We start from the raw sequence: 18,808 nt of genomic DNA on the forward strand, positions 1-18,808 counted from the left end.
CTCATCAGTACTAGTGACTTTTACAAACCAGCTGTCTTCCTACAATTAAATTGCATTTTTCCCCCTATTCACTTGTTCATGTTATTGCCTTTAATACATAGTGAGTACAAGTTTCTATGCTCTGGCTTTGCCATAAAGTCATATCTCCTTGACTTAAAGTGAATAAATACTTCTAACTTTGAGGCCAAGCACCTTCATTAAAAATTCAAATGAAAGCTATGACTGTCTTTCAAAATAAGTTCATCTAATCTAATAATAGACAAACATGATAATTGACCATACCTCTGCTATGCTTACCATTGGCTAATCAGCAGGATATGCAAATTAACCCAACCAAGATGGCGGCCGGCAGCCATGCAGCTGACGCGAGCAGGAGGCTTGGTTGCTCCAGTGATGGAGGAAGCCAAGCTTCCTCCCTGCTGCAGCTGGGCTCTGAGCTCCACTCTAAGCAACAAAGTTGCAATTATAGAAGCTAAACAAACCCCAGATACCTGCTTTCAGCAGGCCGTGGCCTCAGAGCTGGAGCAGCAACAAAGTTTCAATTATAGAAGGTAAATAAATCCCAGAATAAAAAAATTTAAAAAAAGGAGAGGCTGGGAGCTTCAGTCGCTGGCTTGGCCAGCCTGAAAACAGCCATCAGCCCCTCATCCAGACTGGCCAGGCACCCCAGTGGGGACCCCCACCCTAAAGGGGGTGTGGGCAGCCTGAAAATAGCCATCAGCCCCTCATCCAGGCTGGCCAGGCACCCCAGTGGGGACCCCTACCCTGAAGGGGGTGTGACCAGCTGCAATCAGCCATCAGCCCCTCACCCAGGCTGGCCAGGCACCCAAGCGGGACCCCCACCCTGATCCGGGACACCCTTCAGGGCAAACCAGCCGGCCCCCACCCGTGCACCAGGCCTCTATCCTATATAGTAAAAGGGTAATATGCAAACTGACCCTAACAGCAGAAAGACTGGGAAGGACTGGTCACTATGACACACACTGACCACCAGGGGGCAGACGCTCAATGCAGGAGCTGCCCTCTGGTGGTCAGTGAGCTCCCACATGGAGGAGCTCTGCTCAGCCACAAGCCAGGCTGATGGCTGCCAGCACAGTGGTTGTGGCGAGAGCCTCTCCCGCCTCCTCAGCAGTGCTAAGGATGTCCGACTGCAACTTAGGCCTGCTCCCCGCTGGCAAGTGGACATCCCCCGAGGGCTGCCGGGCTGCCAGAGGGATGTCTGATTGCCATCTTGGGCCCAATCCCCCAAGGAGCAGGCCTAAGCCAGCAGGTGGTCATCCCCCAAGGGGTCCCAGACTGTGAGAGGGCACAGGCCGGGCTGAGGGACCCCCCCTCCAAGTGCACAAATTTTTGTGCACTGGGCCTCTAGTATATGATATAGCTGATGTCAGGGGATTCTTTGACTCCTTGGGGTTCAGTATTCCGAAGTATTTACTACACACCAGGCATTGCCTTATTTAATTTTTACCACACCCCTGTAAGCAGTTTCTATTATGCCCTATTTACAAATGAAGGATTCGGTTAAATAACACACCCAAGACCACAAAAGAATTAAGTACCAGTTTTAGAATTTAACCCAGGTCAATCTCACTCTGCTGCCAAACTCTTAACCACTGTGTTATACTGCCTTTTACATCATAGTTGAAGATAGGAAAAAAAAACACACAAAAACATCTTAAGTAAAGATTAAAAATTTATGCTCCAGTAACTGGGTAAAAATGTCTAGGTTCAAACTATATAAGCAAAAATTGTTAATACATATATACATCTAGTGAAAAAAGAAGACTCTCCTTATTTATTTATTTATTTGCCATTTGCAATAGTTTCTTATTTTGGAAGGTGCTAGGAAAACAATGAATTTAATAGCTGAGAAGCAAATGGGAATAGGAAATAAGCCAAATGCAACTGGCCTGTTTCACATTTACTGCCGTGATTTATCCAGATGTTGTATCTTGTGCATTTTCAGGATTTGGAATATCGTCTGGATCCAAAGACCAAGGAACTGCCTCACTTAAGAAACCCTGACATTCTTGTGGGTGAAAATGACCTCACAGCCCTCAGCTATCTTCATGAGCCTGCTGTGCTCCACAATCTCAGAGTCCGCTTTATTGATTCCAAACTTATTTATACATATTGTGGTAAGTGTACCTTGCTGTCCGAGTGGACTGTAAACTCTTTCCTCTGATGGCCTTGGCCATGGAAATATGGCAATGGGGAAGGAAGACTGTGATTGGATTTTCTCTTAGAGACAATTTAACTTCAGAATTATCAAAAAGATTTACCAATGCTTCTTAGCTAGGTGTACTTTATGCAGAATAAGCTATTTTGTAAACTTACATAATTTTTGTCAAAATACAAAGAACTTGGTCCCTCTTTTAGATCCTCCCACCCCCACAGAATTTATATGCCAACTTTAATGCCAATTTGCCAGTTATTTTCATCTCTTTTAACAACATGAAGAATAAATGTCCAAAGACTTATCTTTGGGGCTGGTTCAAGAAGTTTAGTGTCTTTCTCAATTACTTAGAAATGCAGGACTGACTTGATTTGTAGTACCTATTCCTGTTTGATCTGCTTGCCTAGGCCCCTGCTCCTTATAGTATTAGCTGCCAGGGACCTAGCTCAGAGTTCTTTTTATGTCTCTTAGAAATTAAGCATGTTCATGTATGTACATTTTGGTTTCTTTCCCTCTTTCCTTCTTTTTTCTCTATTTTCTTTTTGTTTTGTTTTGTTAATCCTCACCCAAGGATATTTTTCCATTGATTTATTTAGAGAAAGTGGAAGGGAGGGAGAGAAACAGAGAGAGAAACATCGATGTGAGAGAGAAACATTGATGTGAGAGAGACACATCAATTGGCTGTCTCCTACACATGCCTTGACCACAGCCAGGGTTGGGGCCTGCAACCAAGGTATATGCCCTTGATTGTAATTGAACCTGGGACCCTTCAGTCCATGTGCCAATGCTCTATCCACTAAGTCAAACCAGCGAGGGCTCTATTTTCTTCCTAGCCTTTGTTTTCTCTCTCATCCCTGCCTCTTTTTTCTTGACTTCTTATCTTTCTTTCACTAATCATTCTCCTCTGAGACTCAGATCCAAGATTTCCATTAGTTTCCTTCTGTTTGCTTGGGATACCCAACTCAGTGGTGACCATTTCTTCATTACTGTTCTGTTTGGGACAGGAACAGATATCTTTTCTTTTTAAAATAATTTATATCTTTTATATCCTTGATATTAACTCCCTTTCTTCCTTGTGTATTAACTGAATATTTCTTTTTTAAAATTTTTCTTTTACTTTAATAATTTTTTTTTGCACATATGTTATCTTCTTGGTGAAGACTTCCCTGCCCTACCCTCCCAACTAAGTCATATACTCCTTGTCCCCTCTTTAGTATCTATCTTCCTTTTCTGTTTAAATTTTCTCTTTTTCCTTACTACTATCTAATCTACGATATATATTTTTTTCTTATTTATCTTGTGAATTGTTTGAATTACCCTCCAGAATATAAGGTCCATGAGGGTAAAGATTTCTTTTTTTTTGTTTACTGTTGTAAGTCTAGAACTTAGACTTGAAACATAGTTGGAGCAGAAAAAATATTTATTGAATTGAATGATTTAAGTTAATATACACCTACTGTAAAAGTTAAGGAAATACAAAAAAAGAAAAGCATTACATGTAACTCATCACTGAAAAATAACTATCTTTTGATTTATGTGTGTATATGTGAGAGTATAAATAGTTATAAAATTGGAGTTAGTCTCTAGTGGTGTGTCATGTTTTCCTATGACTTTTAATATTCTTTAAAAATATGATTATGTTTGTAGCACAAAAGTGTGTCATATGGCTGTAACAAAATTATTTAATCACTCTATTATATATTTTGTTTGTTTTCCCTTTTCACTGTTATGAATAACATTTTGATAAACATCTTTATTTAAAGAAAAACACCCTTGCATGAATCTCTGCGTATTTCATTTGAAGTGGAATTTTTGGTTTAAATATTATAAAAATATTTAAAGTTATTTTAACATTGTCCCAATTGTCATTATTTTAAATAACTTAGTTCAGTGTTTTATTGGTATTGTATTTAGGACTAGGTATAATGGGTTTGGAGACAAAGGCTATGGCATTTTTTGATCCTTACCAATTTGTTTGTTCAATATTGACTGAAATGGAAATTTGTGTTAGCTGTGATTCTCAGTTAACCAAGTTTAGTATGCCCATTAGGATATCATTGATTTCTTCTTTTGCTTTTTCACCCCTTTCCCAGGTATAGTCCTAGTAGCTATAAATCCTTATGAACAGCTGCCTATTTATGGAGAAGATATTATTAATGCATACAGTGGTCAGAACATGGGTGATATGGATCCACATATCTTTGCAGTAGCTGAAGAAGCTTACAAGCAAATGGCCAGGTTGGTGGAAGCTCTATTTATTATTTCATGACTCTTATTAGATGTGATAACTTCTTTATTGCTGAGTCACAGATATTTTAAAATACAGTGAATGGCAGCTTATAAATTATTATTAAATAAACAGCCTTGACTAGCTTATCTTAGATGGCCTGCATTATTTTTAAAATAACCTACATTTGTAAAAGCCATATGATTTTTAAAAACCACCTTTGGAATCTCATTGTGATCCTGTGACTATGCAAGGATAGATGTTACATTTTACAGATGAGTGGATCAAGGACTGGTAGTACTAAATCGCTTGCCCAGTGTCATTCAGCTGAGTGGCAGGCAAGAACTAAAAACTGGAATAAATCTGCTTGTATCTTAGAGAATTAACTATCAAGGAAATTGTGAATTTCAGTGTTAGCATTATGTACTATGACATCAGTGATCCTGAATAGCATCTGAAAAATGTCTTTGGTATTAACCATGGAACCCTAACATTTTAAGAATGGAAAATCGGAGGAAAAAAAGCTACTTTTAAGACTAGATTATACTCTTAATAATATAATGTTATGTAATGCAAAACTATGGATGCATAGAAGAATAGTTTATATTTATCTCATTTTTCCAGCCCACAGGTAAAAACTTGGCATGTTATAAATATGATACGGGAAACCCTCAAACATTTTGTGAAGTGGAGAGAAAACTAATACTGCAGAGGTTTTTGTTTTTTCCTTTCCATCCAGAGAGTTATTTATACATAATTGGATCCGCGTGTGACAGAATTTTAGAATTGTTCAATGACAGTCCATAGAAGTCATTATACCCTTTTATTAGTAAAGTATTATTAGTACTTTTTATAGCAGCAAGCAGTTATTAAGTACTCTCTTTGTGCAGTACACCGTTTATTTGTTTTCTGTTTATGAACTAATTTTATCCTCACAGAAGCTTCTGCATTATTAAACAGTAATGAGTGTCAAAAGTTTAAGAAAGCCCGGCTGGCGTGATTTAGTAGTTGAGCATTGATTTATGAACCCAGAGGTCACGGTTCAGTTCCCCATCAGGGCATATGTCCAGATTACGGGCTCCATTTCCAGTGGGGGGCAGGCAGGAGGCAGTGATCAGTGATTTTCTCTCATCATTGATGTTTCTATCTCTCTCTCTCTCCCTCTTCCTTCTACTCTGAAATAAATAAGAACATATATAAAAAATAAATAAAAGTTTAAGAAACTATTTTAAGCTTAAAATTGAGAAAATTCTATCTATTAGTATAATTTTTCCCATAAAGTTAGAAAAGCCCACCAGTATTTGATTTGTACAGTATTGGGTCATTGCAGTAGAGTTAGCACTATACAAGTACAACCTGAGAACTAGGCAAAGAGGTAATTGCATGGAGTGCTAGAGCCTAAAAGTAATCTCAGAATTTTTTTGCTGCTCATAGAGAACTATATTACTTCTTTGAAAATGCTCTTCCTTAACTATGAAAGCTTGGTTCTTACCATCTTTGCTACTGGTAATTCACAAATAGTATTAGATTTATAGGAATATTTTTTTCTTTTTACCCTTAGATTTATTAACATTCACCCCCTCATTATTCCCCTGTGGCTCAGCCACTCAATGTAATTTATTAACTGCAGGTTTGTTGGTTGGTTTTCTCTTTACTTAGTTTTGTTTTTTACACAATTTTACAATAAGCTTCAATTATGATATTAAGTTTACTTTTTAAAAAAATATATATTTTATTGATTTTTTTTACAGAGAGGAAGGGAGAGGGATAGAGAGTTAGAAACATCAATGAGAGAGAAACATCGACCAGCTGCCTCCTGCACACCCCCCACTGGGGATGTGCCCGCAACCAAGGTACATGCCCTTGACTGGAATCAAACCTGGGACCCTTGAGTCCGCAGGCCGATGCTCTATCCACTGAGCCAAACCGGTTAGGGCTTAAGTTTACTTTTTATATGAATAAATCTACACCCATAAAATGTGCCATAAGAGCTAAATAGATCGTGTCTGCTTAGACTTATAGTCGGGAATTGATGTTGCAGGATCATTTTTTTTTCCTTACCAAATGAAGATGTGCCATCTTTACTAGATGTGAATTCTGGTGTTTCACATTACTGGTGCTCCTTGAGGCCCCTGGCGTCTTCAGGGAGGCACAGTTCATTGCTTGTTCAATAGACCCTTACTGAGCACCATCCAGGCACTCTTTGGGGGTATGGAGAACACAGCAGTGAACAAATTAGACAAAATAGACAAAAATGTCTACCCACATGAAGTGAGGTATGATAAACAATAAAAATAAATAAATAAGATGCAGCTCTAGCTGGTTTGGCCCAGTGGAAAGAGCGTCAGTCTGGGGACTGAAGGGTCCCAGGTTTGATTCCAGTCAAGGGCATGTACTTCAGTTTCAGGCTCAATCCCCAGCCCTGGTTGGGCGTGTGCAAAGGCAACCAATCTATGGGTCTCTCTCACATCAATGTTTCTCTCTCTCTCCCTTCCATTCTCTCTAAAAATCAATGGAAACATATTCTCAGGTGAGGATTAACAACAACAAAAGAGGCTGCCCTGGCCTGTGTGGCTCAGTTTGTTGGAGCATCATCCTATGCACCGAAGGGTCACATAGGGTTCGGTTCCTGGTCAGGGCACATACCCAGGTTGCAGGTTCGATCCTTGGTCAGGGTGTGTGCAGGAGGCAGCCCATCAATTTCGCATAGATGTTTCTCTCCTTTTCCCTTCTCTCTCTAAAATTAATAATAAAAAATAGTATAATTGAAAAAATAAATAATATGCACATGTTGTCACATATTAATAAGTGGTATTGTGAAAAAAATAAAGTCAGAAAAGGAGATAGGGAATGCTGAGTGGGCCAGAGGTGTATGTTCTAGATTCAGGGAAAGCCTCATTTTCATGCTCCTTTATCTGCCTTTTCTGTTTTCTAAACGTAAAAAAAAAGTTTATACTTACAAAAAGGTTGAAAAATTGTATACTTCTGACACCTATGATCAGTTGCCATGTGGTACCAAGTACCCTACTTACGCAAATCGACTTGAAGGAATGCATGCTACCTGATGAGAGTTTTTTGTATGGTATGTAAAGGTGCATTAACTTGCATTAATTAATAGCTTCCCTGTTTAGATGCCTACTAGGTGCCAAGCATGGTGTCAACATATTACCTCTAATCTTCATGACAGCTTGGGAGCAGACAGATGAGGAAAGTAACTTGTTTGGATTATACTAATAGTTTCTGGGGATTGAGATTTGTATCCAGCTCCACGACTCTGAAGCCTTGGCATTTAATTTTCTTCTTTTCAGCTGAGTGGTCCTGCTCTAACACATTCCCTCAAGTTAACATTGCATAATTCTATTTCTTCACCTTTTATTCAGCTTAGAATAGCCTTTTTCATGCTCCTTTATCTGCCTGATTTCTGTTTATTCTTCACGATTCCACTCAAATTTTACTTTTAGACCACCCCAACTCCCAGTAAGTGATTCCTCTTCAGAATTCTTTATTATATGAACTTGGAACTTGCTGAGTACTCTCTACCCCATAGGATTCAGTAGGAATAAAATACAGTAAGTGTAAAAGTTGTAAAAGTTATAAACAAATATAATTAGCTATTTCTTTTATGGCATCTTTATATTAATCTCAGAGGCTCTGTACTGATGGAACAAAAAGTCAGATTATGTGAGAGGACCTGACAGCCATATGACAGGCCTCTGACCAGAAATTACATGACCTCAGCATGTATCTCTAAGAAACGCTTATTTTCACTTTCTGAATAGTCTCCTTGCCTCTCTAAAGCACAGCTTTCACCAGTGCCAGCACACACTTTTATAGTAAATATTTACACTTCAAAAGTAATACTTAATATTGTCATTGTGAACTCATTGTCTAGTATAAATCTTTTAAAGTTTAAATCTTTTCTTCTTGGGATTGATTTCAAAAGCAGAAATTATAGAGAGACAGCAGAGTTTCTTGATTTTGACAAGTGATAATAATGTAGGAAAACATAGCATTTTTCTTATAAGGGAGATAGGGACTAGAGTATCAAGTAAAGCCACATCTTTAAGTCACCACAGTAAAAACATAGCTTTGGATGAAAGCAATATATTACATGTTTTCTTTTTTTTATGAGGGATCAAATGAAGGGAGAAATCATTAGATTGATTGCCTACAAAAAAGTAAAACTCTAGCCCTGTCGGTGTGGCCCAATGGTTGAACATCAACCCATGAACCAAGATGTTCCTGATTCGATTGCTGGTCTGGGCACATGCCCAGATTGCAGGCTTGATCCCCAGTGGGGAGCAGGCAGGAGGCAGCCAATCGATGATGTCTCTCTCTTGATGTTTCTATCCCTCTCTCTTCCTCTTTCTGTCCCTCTCTAAAAAAATCAATATAAACATATTTTTAAAAAAAGTAAAACTAGGTTTTGTTTCATGGAGCATGTTCACATATAAGCTAAATATTAGACCCAGGTGCTTGTACACTTTATCAGGTAGGTGGCAACACTCAGTGGGTGATTATCAGAAAGTAAATATCACCAAGGGTGGATATATTAAATTGTGTTCTGCATGAGTCAGGTCTGTGGTTGCATTGCTTCATTTCCTCATTAATAACCTGGGTGTGAATTGAAAGTATGTTCATTACATTTATAGAGGACAAGTTTATGGTATTGGAAGATATGAATAGTATTCAATGTGCTCATGATAAACTAGAGAGATTACATTTTTAAAGGGTAAAGTTTAGAAGGAAAAATCTATAAAATAATACACTTAATATAGAACAAAAATTTAATAAATATAAGGAAAGGCTGGAGAGACCAAAGAGATACAGATACTGGTACTAAATAGATACAGATACTAAACAGATATAGATACTGAGGACCATAGAAGGAAAATAAACTAAAGCACAAAACCTCTCTCTTTCATCAACCCAGACTGGATATTGTGTTCATGAATAATTTTTTCCTGGGGTTTTGGGTGCCTCCACATAGTTTAATTATCCAATCTTTTTCTCACACCATCTGGTTTATCCAAATCTATACTAATAAAAGGGTAATATGCTAATTAGACTGGACGTCATTCCGGACGTCCTTCCTGACAAAGCTGGGGCCCAGGTGAAGCTGCCCAGGGTCCCGAGTGCCTGCGGCTGGCCCAAGCGAAGCCACAAGGGGTCCCGGGTGCCTGCAGTCAGCCTGGGCGAAGCCGGCCCCGGGTCCTGGGTGCCTGCGGCCGGCCGGAAAGAGGGAAGCCCAGGTCCCAGTGCCTGCAGCTGGCCGGAGGGAGGGAAGCTTGGGTCCCGGGTGCTGGGGTCGAGGCAGAGGTGGTTAAGGGCGATCAGGCAGGCAGGCAAGCAGTTAGGGGTAATCAGGCAGGCAGGCGGGTGGTTAGGGGTGATCAGGCAGGCAGGCAGAGTGGTTAGGGGCAATCAGGCAGGCGGGCAGGCAAGTGGTTAGGAGCCAGCAGTCCCAGATTGTGAGGGGGATGTCCGACTGTCGGTTACCCTTTTATTAGTATAGATTAGGATAAACCAGATTGTGTGAGAAAAAGAACTGATAATTAAACTATGTGGAGGCACCCTAAACCAGCAGTTGGACATACCCTGAGGGTTCCCAAATTGCGAGAGGGTGCAGGCCGGGCTGAGGGACACCCCCCACCCCTTGCTTGAATTTCATGCGCCAGGCCTCTAGTAACTATATAAGAGTCAATTTAGGCATCACCGCCTCTAGAAAACGTTTTCTGACGTCCCTTTCTTACCTGTTCTGGAAATTCTGTGCCCTTCTTCCTAGTATCCTGGATAGACTTCTTTTCTAGCAATTAGTCCACTGTATTTTAACTGTGTACTTTCTACTCTCCTGCAATAAGCTATGACCCTAAAATCTTTTATCTTCATAAAGTGCTTAGCATTTGTGGCTGCACATTACATGTTTGTTGAATGAAAGAATAAATCAATATTTTTAGGTGGAGGCTTTTAGTTCACATAAGAGCCTCTGTGCCACCATTGACTGAAACAGGTCAGAAGAGCTCACCTCTACTCCAAGACACCAGTACTCAAGCTAATTAGAATCATTGTAGAGGCCCTTGAGAGGCCTGGCCGTGCCTGAAATCATAAATCTTTGGTTTATGCTATGCATCCTTAGGATGCTCCAGATTGATCTGTCCTTGATGAGGAGTGGAGAATATCTCTTCTGTAATTTGGTTTTTATCAGGCCCTTGAAGTGATACCTGCTAGGTTCTTATAAGGACAAGAGCACCCAAAGTATTATGAATAGTGACTGATCGGCTAATCAAAGTTTCAAAGAATTATACATTTTTTACATGAATATAACAATCTGAAGGCCATAGCTCAAATGAAAAATAAAAATTTTATCCCTGATGTTTTTGTCTGTTTTCTCCCTATCATTATCATACTCTTGTTTTTTCCTTCGTATGTCTTTAATAGATATTACCCTTCTCCCTTCTGTATCTCTACTTGGTTCTGCACTCTTGTCCTACGTTTTTTTGACATTTCTTCCTATGGCCAAATAGAATTGAAAAACATTTAAAGACTGTATTGTACTTACTTTATAAAGATTTCTGATCCCTGTTCTTAATTTAAAAGCAAGTCAATGGATCATCTTACATTTTTCTCTTTGTAGCCCTTTATTGATTCTGGCCATCTCTAATTCAGGGGTTCTCCAGAAGAGAAACGTTGCCCATATCATATATGGCCATTCAAGACTCTGAGTATCTGTAGGCCAGTCCTGTTCTGGCTCCAAGAGTTTACCCTGGCTTAGAGTGCAGGCTGTGGCCAAACCAACATTTAAAACATCAGCTACAAAGTTAGTTTGACTTTTAGATCATAGCACTTTAGCTTTTAAGAGGTCTTTAGATGCCATTTAATCTTTTTTTTTTAAATTAAATCTTTATTGTTCAGATTACATTTGTTCCTCTTTTTTTCCCCCCCATAACTCCCCTCCTCCCAAATCCCGCCCCACCCTCCGCCCTCACTCCCCACCCACTGTCCTCATCCATAGGTGCACGCCATTTAATCTTAAAGATGAGAAAACCATGACCCAGAGAGGTCATGTAATTGCTCAACACCATGAAGCTGGTAAATGTCAGAGTAGGACTGGAATCTGGATTCAGAAAAGTTTATATAATGGAAGAGTGGTGCTTATTTATATATTGGAATGGTCTATAGGGCTTGGGAAAAAAAAGAATTCTCTCTGCCAAAAAGTCAGGAATTATAAAGTAAGAAATAGCCCTGGCTGGTGGTTCTCAGTGGTTAGAATGTTGGCGTGCGGACCAAAGGGTAGAGGGTTTGATTCCTGGTCAAGGGCACAAACCTGGGTTGTGGGTTAGTGCCCTGGCCACCATCCGGGGCAAGTCTGGGAGGCAACTGGTCAATGTGTCTCTCTCACATCGATGTCTATCTCCCTCTCTCCCTTCCTCCTCCCCCCTCACTGCCTCCCTCCCGCTCTTTCTCCCTTCCACTCTTTAAAAAATCGATGGAAAAATATCCTCGGGTGAGGGAGACAGAAAGAAAGACAAGAAAGAAAGATGAAAGGAAGGAAGGAAGGAAGGGAGGGAGGGAGGGAGAGAAAAAAGAAAAAAGAAAAAAAAAGAGTCCCTTAAAAACATTTAAAAACTGTTAACATTAATTTTTTAACCGGTGCTAGGGTTGTGTTATTTGTATTTTTCTGATTCTGCCTTTGAGAGTTACTCTGTTTCTATGCTGATGATGAGGTATCATTGTTCTTCAGAATTCTCTTTGAGTAATACAGATATTACCTTTCATATAAAAAAATAATAAAGTTCCTTAAAAACATTCAAAAATTGTTGGTTGTATGAATACAGGATTATAAATCATGAAAAAAAATGTGTCTGGCACCTGCTTGACATCAGAATGTAGTATATGTGTGTATTTGTACAAATCTGATTTGTTTGAACAAACCTTGATTTTATTGCCTTTAATATTTTTCTTCTTCATATTATAGGAAAGGGCTCTTCATATGAATTTTTAGTTTTTTTGATACATTTTGTCATTAAAACATGAAATAAGTAGCTTTAGGATAGCCGTTCTATTAATATATCCTTTTCATCAGACTAGTGGCAGCTTGCTCAACCTGTTTGTTATTAGAATTGCTGGGGAAATTTTGTGAAGTTAGTTAACACAGGGTATAGAGACATCTGATCATGCAAGAATCGGAAGAGGAAATTTTTCTAATCATATTGTAGAAGGTAATCTGAGGACTGCTGATACTGTTTCTTTTTATTTAATTTTTTTTACTGTTTCTTAATTAATGTATTAAAAAAGATAAATTCTGAGGACATTGTAATGACTAAAAGAAAGGACATTGGTACCACAATGAGAACTGTTTTACTAGAGTGATTCAACTTGAAATCAGCCATGAATGAACAGAGGCCATGAGAGTATCCAGTGTAGTCTAGAAATAAAAAGGAAATGAGATGGTGAGTATGACACACAGGAAGTTTCACAAAGACAGGATTAGAAGTTTCACAAAAACGGGATTACATAAAAGCTTATTCTGTGAGGACTGGACGTGCCTTATTGTGTCACCAAGGTCCTCAGTATGGGAGTCAGAGTTTCAGGAACAGCTGCTTCGTGGCGCTGTGTGTTATGAATTGTGTGATCAGGCATGCACTGTTCTCCTATTGTATTTTTCAAGGCCTGTGAAATAAGTCAGTGAACCTCATTTTCTCACAGAAAAAAAGAACCTTTTCCTTAGAAAAGTTCTAAATTTCTACTTTGGAAATTTATTACCAAGTACTGCTGATTCCTACCATTTTGTATCTCTTTTTTTTTAAAAATATATTTTATTGATTTTTTACAGAGAGGAAAGGAGAGAGATAGAGAGTTAGAAACATCGAGGAGAGAAACATCGATCAGCTGCCTCCCGCACATCTCCTACTGGGGATGTGCCCGCAACCCAGGTACATGCCCTTGACCGGAATCGAACCTGGGACCTTTCAGTCCGCAGGCCGACGCTCTATCACTGAGCCAAACCGGTTTCGGCCATTTTGTATCTCTTAAACCATCTGATTCTCTCAATAATGACCACCACAACCTTTGTTCAGACTTGGACTCTTTACCACCATATTCCACATTGCTGCCAGAGTGATTTTATTAACTGAGTTGTGTTATTTTCTGGTTAAAGCCCTGCAAAAGCACTTCATGACCTTTAAGTAAACTTCAAATTCTTTAACATCTCATATAAAGCCTTTATGACCCAGTTCTCGCTAACTTTTGCAGCCTTATCTGTCATCAGTCCATGTTCCAGCTAAAGTTAGTTATCCACTTTTTCCTAACTTCTCATGTATCTGAGCTTTTATTTGTGTTACCTCCTTTCCCTTCCTAACTTTCTCATCATTTACTTGTTTTCTCCTACTCCTCCTTTCTAGACCTTGCTCAGGTATCATCTCCAGGAAGTCTTCCTTGATCGCCTCCTCTTAGTTCTCCATCACATCTATTATAATCTTGAAATAAATAGTAGTCTCTTTTTCCTATTAGACCATCAGCCACTTGAGGATGCAGATCATGGTTTATGTAAATTATATTTCTAGGATTTAGCAAAATGTTAGGTAGTAGGTGTTTGATAAATATTTATTGGATAAATAAATCTCTTAAAAGATCAAACGATCACCTTCTGTAGTGGAATAACCGCCCCCATCTTGTGGCCTTATAGGATAGTTCCACTATAAACCTTTGACATCATCTTGTCTTTGTAAATTAAGGGTAAAATTGATACCACCTTTATGTATTTGCTCAGTTGTTGTTTTTGAAAGTTTTCAACTTTTTTTCCAGAATTTGGTATGGCAGGCATTGCTTACATGTAGTCACCCAGGCAGATCAATCCTTTGCAGCTGTTCTTATAATCAATATCAGTATCTATAGTCATATTAATCCAGCAGTGAGGCCCCACTGATCCCGCAGCTGGGCAGAGTCTTTGCTTGGCTTCATCATATTCTGGTTATTTTGAACACATAGATATAGCCTGGGGAACAATTGGTGGTATAAAGGACATGGTTATTCTTAATGAAACATGATGACAGAAGAACAAAAAGGTTGCTTTTAGAAAGAGCTCCATGAAATATATGTCCCACTTGTATTTTTGGTGGACATGATAAAAGTTTTAGCCACGTCTATCAATCTTTCACAATTCCCAGATGCAAAAGAAAAGACATCATAATTTTCTACAAAAACCTGTTTTGTAGGCATTATCAAAGTCAATCTAACTTTTTCCTCTGCTTCAGTGGCTTCCTAATAGTGAAAAAATGTAATAGGGGAGTATTGTATAAGAGTCATAGATTTCTGTAGAGGAGAAAGTTTTCTGTATTATTGACTAAGCATATATTGTTGCTTAGCTCCACTTGTTTTCTAGCTTGAAAATTATTAATATCTACATACATTTATTTTCATTAATACCCACCAAAAGTCCTTGGGGGAAAAAAAGGCTGCAAGAGATCAGTGCAGATTATGGGATCTATAAGTGTGTCTGTAGTTAAGCTAGGGGACACTTAACTTTCTGAACCCCAGTTCTCTCACCTGTCACATGACATCCAGAATGGGCATGAAATTGCATGAAGACACTGTGTACAATTCCTGGCACATAGCATGTACTCAAAAATGTTACTTAGGATAAGATTGAATATGACTCAGGCTGGTTCTAGGCATCTCTGTTTGCTCATCCCATTTATTTTTTTCTTGCTCAGTTATTTTGATGAATTAAAGCTGACTGCTGGTTTTGTCTCAGGAAGTGGGAGTTTACTGCTTCTATCCTAGTTGAAATCATAGACAAAAGTAGAAAGATTGATTTCTAGGCTTGGTTGTTCATTGAAGTTCAATTTACTTATAGACAATACAGATTTATTGAGCATTTGTGATGTGTCAGGCTCTGGACTAGATGCTGGATATTAAAGAAAAAGATGACATAGGTCCTTATCCTCAAAGAAACAATAGTCGGCTTTTCACGCCGGAGAGAGGTTAGCCTGGCCTGGGGAGATGGTGTTGCACCTCAAGGGGCCAAAACTGAACTGCATCTCACACAGCTCGGTTCTGATTTATGGCAGCGGCGAGACCACGCCATCTTGGGTAGCTGTTACCGGCATCCAGAGATCGGCTACTAACCCGGCGGCTACTAACCCGGAGGCAACGACTCGCAAGCAGCGCGACTGCAAGAGCCCAGAGGAGACCTGCACCCCTCCACGGAAAGATTCAAGCAACAGCGGCCTCCTGATCACCACACGCTCTGCCTGGGGAACAGTTGCTGTGTGTGAAGCCTCCCTCCACCAGCCAGAAGAGCCACCACAGCTGTGAACAGCACCCACCAGAGGCTCTGCTATCAACAGAGGAGCCGCTGCTACCACAACCGCCCAAGGAGCAACCACAGCCCGAGGAGCCACTGCCACCCAGGGAGCAGCCACTGCCACCCAGGGTCCAGCCACTGAACGACTCAACAACTAGTCATGTCAGTGAGATCAAACATGGGTAGACAAAGAAACCCCCAAAGGAAAGAAAAGGAGGACTCGCCAGAAAAGCAGCTAAGTGAGACAGAGATATGCAACATGACGGAAAAAGAATTCAGAATAAGGTTCCTAGAGTACATGCACCGGATGTTCAAGAAGCAAGAAGAAACAGATGAAAAACTCAACTACTTATGCAAGAAGCTAGAAGAAACAGATGAAAAAATCAACAACTTAAGTAAGTCCCAAGAAGAAATGAAGAGCGACATAGCTGCAATAAAAAACACCATTGAAAGTATCAACAGTAGACTGGGAGAAGCGGAGGACCGAATTAGTGAATTAGAAGACAAGGAAGCAAAACACACTCAAACTGTACTGCAAATGGAGAAAAAAATTAAAAGACAGGAGGAGAGCCTAAGGGAGCTTTGGGACAACATGAAACGAAGCAACATACGAATAATAGGGGTGCCAGAACAACAGAAAGATGAACATGGATTAGAAAACCTATTCGAAGAAATAATATCAGAAAACTTCCCTGAGGTGGGGAAGAAAAAAGTCACACAAGCCCAGAGAGTCCCAAACAAGGTGAACCCGAAAAGACCCACACCAAGACACATCATAATTACCATGGCAAATGTTCAGGATAAAGAGAGAATCTTACAGGCTGCAAGAGAGAGACAGAAAGTAACATACATGGGATCTCCCATTAGATTATCAAATGATTTCTCAACAGAAACACATCAGGCCAGAAAAGAATGGACGGAAATCTACAAAGTGATGCAAAGCAAAGGACTGAATCCAAGAATACTCTATCCAGCAAGGCTATCATTCAAAATTGAAGGGGAAATAAGAAGCTTCACAGACAAAAAAGGGCTAAGGGAGTTTATCACCACCAAGCCAGCCATGCAAGAAATGCTAAAGGGACTGGTGTAAAAAGAAGAAACATCAAGCTCAGAAAGAAAACAGCCACACACACACAAAAAAAGAAATGGCTACAAACAAGTACCTTTCAATAATAACTTTAAATGTAAATGGACTAAATGCTCCAACCAAAAGACATCAAGTGGCTGAATGGATAAAAAAACATGACCCATACATCTGCTGTCTACAAGAGACCCACCTCATTAGAAGAGACTCACACAGACTGAAAGTGAAGGGATGGAAAAATATCTTTCACGCACATGGAAAGGAAAAGAAAGCTGGGGTAGCAATACTTATATCTGACAAAATACATCTCAAAGTGAAGGCCATAACCAGAGATAAGGAAGGCCACTTCATAATACTAAAGGGATCAATACAACAAGAAGATATAACCGTGGTAAACATATATGCACCCAATGCAGGAGCACCCACATACATAAGAAAACTTCTGGAAGATATCAGGGGAGAGATCGACAACAATACAATCATAGTAGGGGACTTTAATACACACTGACATCACTGGATAAATCCGCTAGACAAATAATCAGCAAAGAAACAGCAATCCTAAATGACTCACTAGATCAGATGGACTTAATTGACATCTTCAGAACACTTCACCCCACAGCTGCGGAATATACATTCCTCTCAGGTGCTCATGGGACATATTCAAAAATAGACCACATATTGGGTCACAAGCAAAGTCTCCACAAATTCAAGAAGATTGAAATCATAAAAAGCTTCTTCTCAGACCACGATGGCATAATGTTAGAAATAAACTACAATAAAAACAACCCAAAATACTCAAACACTTGGAAGCTGAATAGCATGTTATTAAATATTGATTGGGTTACCGATGACATCAAAGAAGAAATTAAAAACATCCTGGACACTAATGACAATGAAAACACAACAATCCAAAACCTCTGGGACACAATGAAAGCAGTCCTGAGAGGGAAGTTTATAGCTCTACAGGCCTATCTCAAAAAACAAGAAAAAATGGTAGTTAATCATCTAACTCTACAACTCAAAGAATTAGAAAGAGAGCAACAAGAAAACCCCAGAGTGAGCAGAAGGAAGGAGATAATAAAGATTAGAGCAGAAATCAATGACATAGAGACCAAAAAAACAATACATAAAATCAATGAAACCAAGAGCTGGTTCTTTGAAAGGATAAACAAGATTGACAAACCCCTAGCCAGGCTCACCAAGAAGCAAAGAGAGAGGTCCCAAATCAACCAAATCAGAAATGATAGAGGCGAAATAACAACAGACCCCACAGAAATACAAATGATTGTTAAACAATACTACGGGCAACTCTACTCCAACAAACTAGACAACCTGGAGGAAATGGACAAATTCCTAGAAAAATACAACATTCCAAAACTCAATCAGGAAGAATCTAAAAACCTCAATAGGCCAATAACTATGGAAGAAATTGAAGCAGTCATCAGAAAGCTTCCAGCAAACAAAAGCCCAGGGCCAGACGGCTTCACAGGGGAGTTTTACCAAACATTCAAGGAAGAATTAAAACCTACCCTCCTCAGACTACTACAAAAAATTCAAGAGGAAGGAACACTTCCAAGCTCATTCTATGAAGCCAGCATCACCCTAATACCAAAACCAGGTAAAGACATCACAATGAAAGAGAACTACAGGCCAATGTCCCTCATGAACATAGATGCCAAAATCCTCAACAAAATCTTAGCAAATCGGATCCAGCAGTACATCAGAAGGATCATACACCATGACCAAGTAGGATTTATCCCAGAGATGCAAGGATGGTACAACATCCGTAAATCAATAAATGTGATACATCACATAAACAGATTGAAAGAAAAAAACCACATGGTCATATCAATTGATGCAGAAAAAGCATTCGACAAAATCCAACACCCATTTTTGATAAAAACTCTCAGAAAGGTGGGAATAGAAGGATCATACCTCAACATAATAAAAGCCATATATGACAGGCCCACAGCCACATCATACTCAATGGACAAAAACTAACACCATTTCCCCTAA

The 18,808-nt window shown here is 39.4% G+C and overlaps 1 protein-coding gene across 1 annotated transcript in view; it reads left to right on the forward strand.

Moving 5' to 3' along the window:
* Nucleotides 1-18,808, forward strand: part of MYO5A (myosin VA) — a 123,994-nt gene that overhangs the window by 3,576 nt on the left and 101,610 nt on the right. The window contains 2 exon segments of the mRNA XM_023751634.1: nt 1,967-2,138; nt 4,270-4,414. Coding sequence (XP_023607402.1) covers nt 1,967-2,138; nt 4,270-4,414 — 317 coding nt within the window.

Source organism: Myotis lucifugus, unplaced genomic scaffold, assembly GCF_000147115.1.
Source record: "Myotis lucifugus unplaced genomic scaffold, Myoluc2.0 scaffold_23, whole genome shotgun sequence".
NCBI classification, from domain to species: domain Eukaryota; kingdom Metazoa; phylum Chordata; class Mammalia; order Chiroptera; family Vespertilionidae; genus Myotis; species Myotis lucifugus.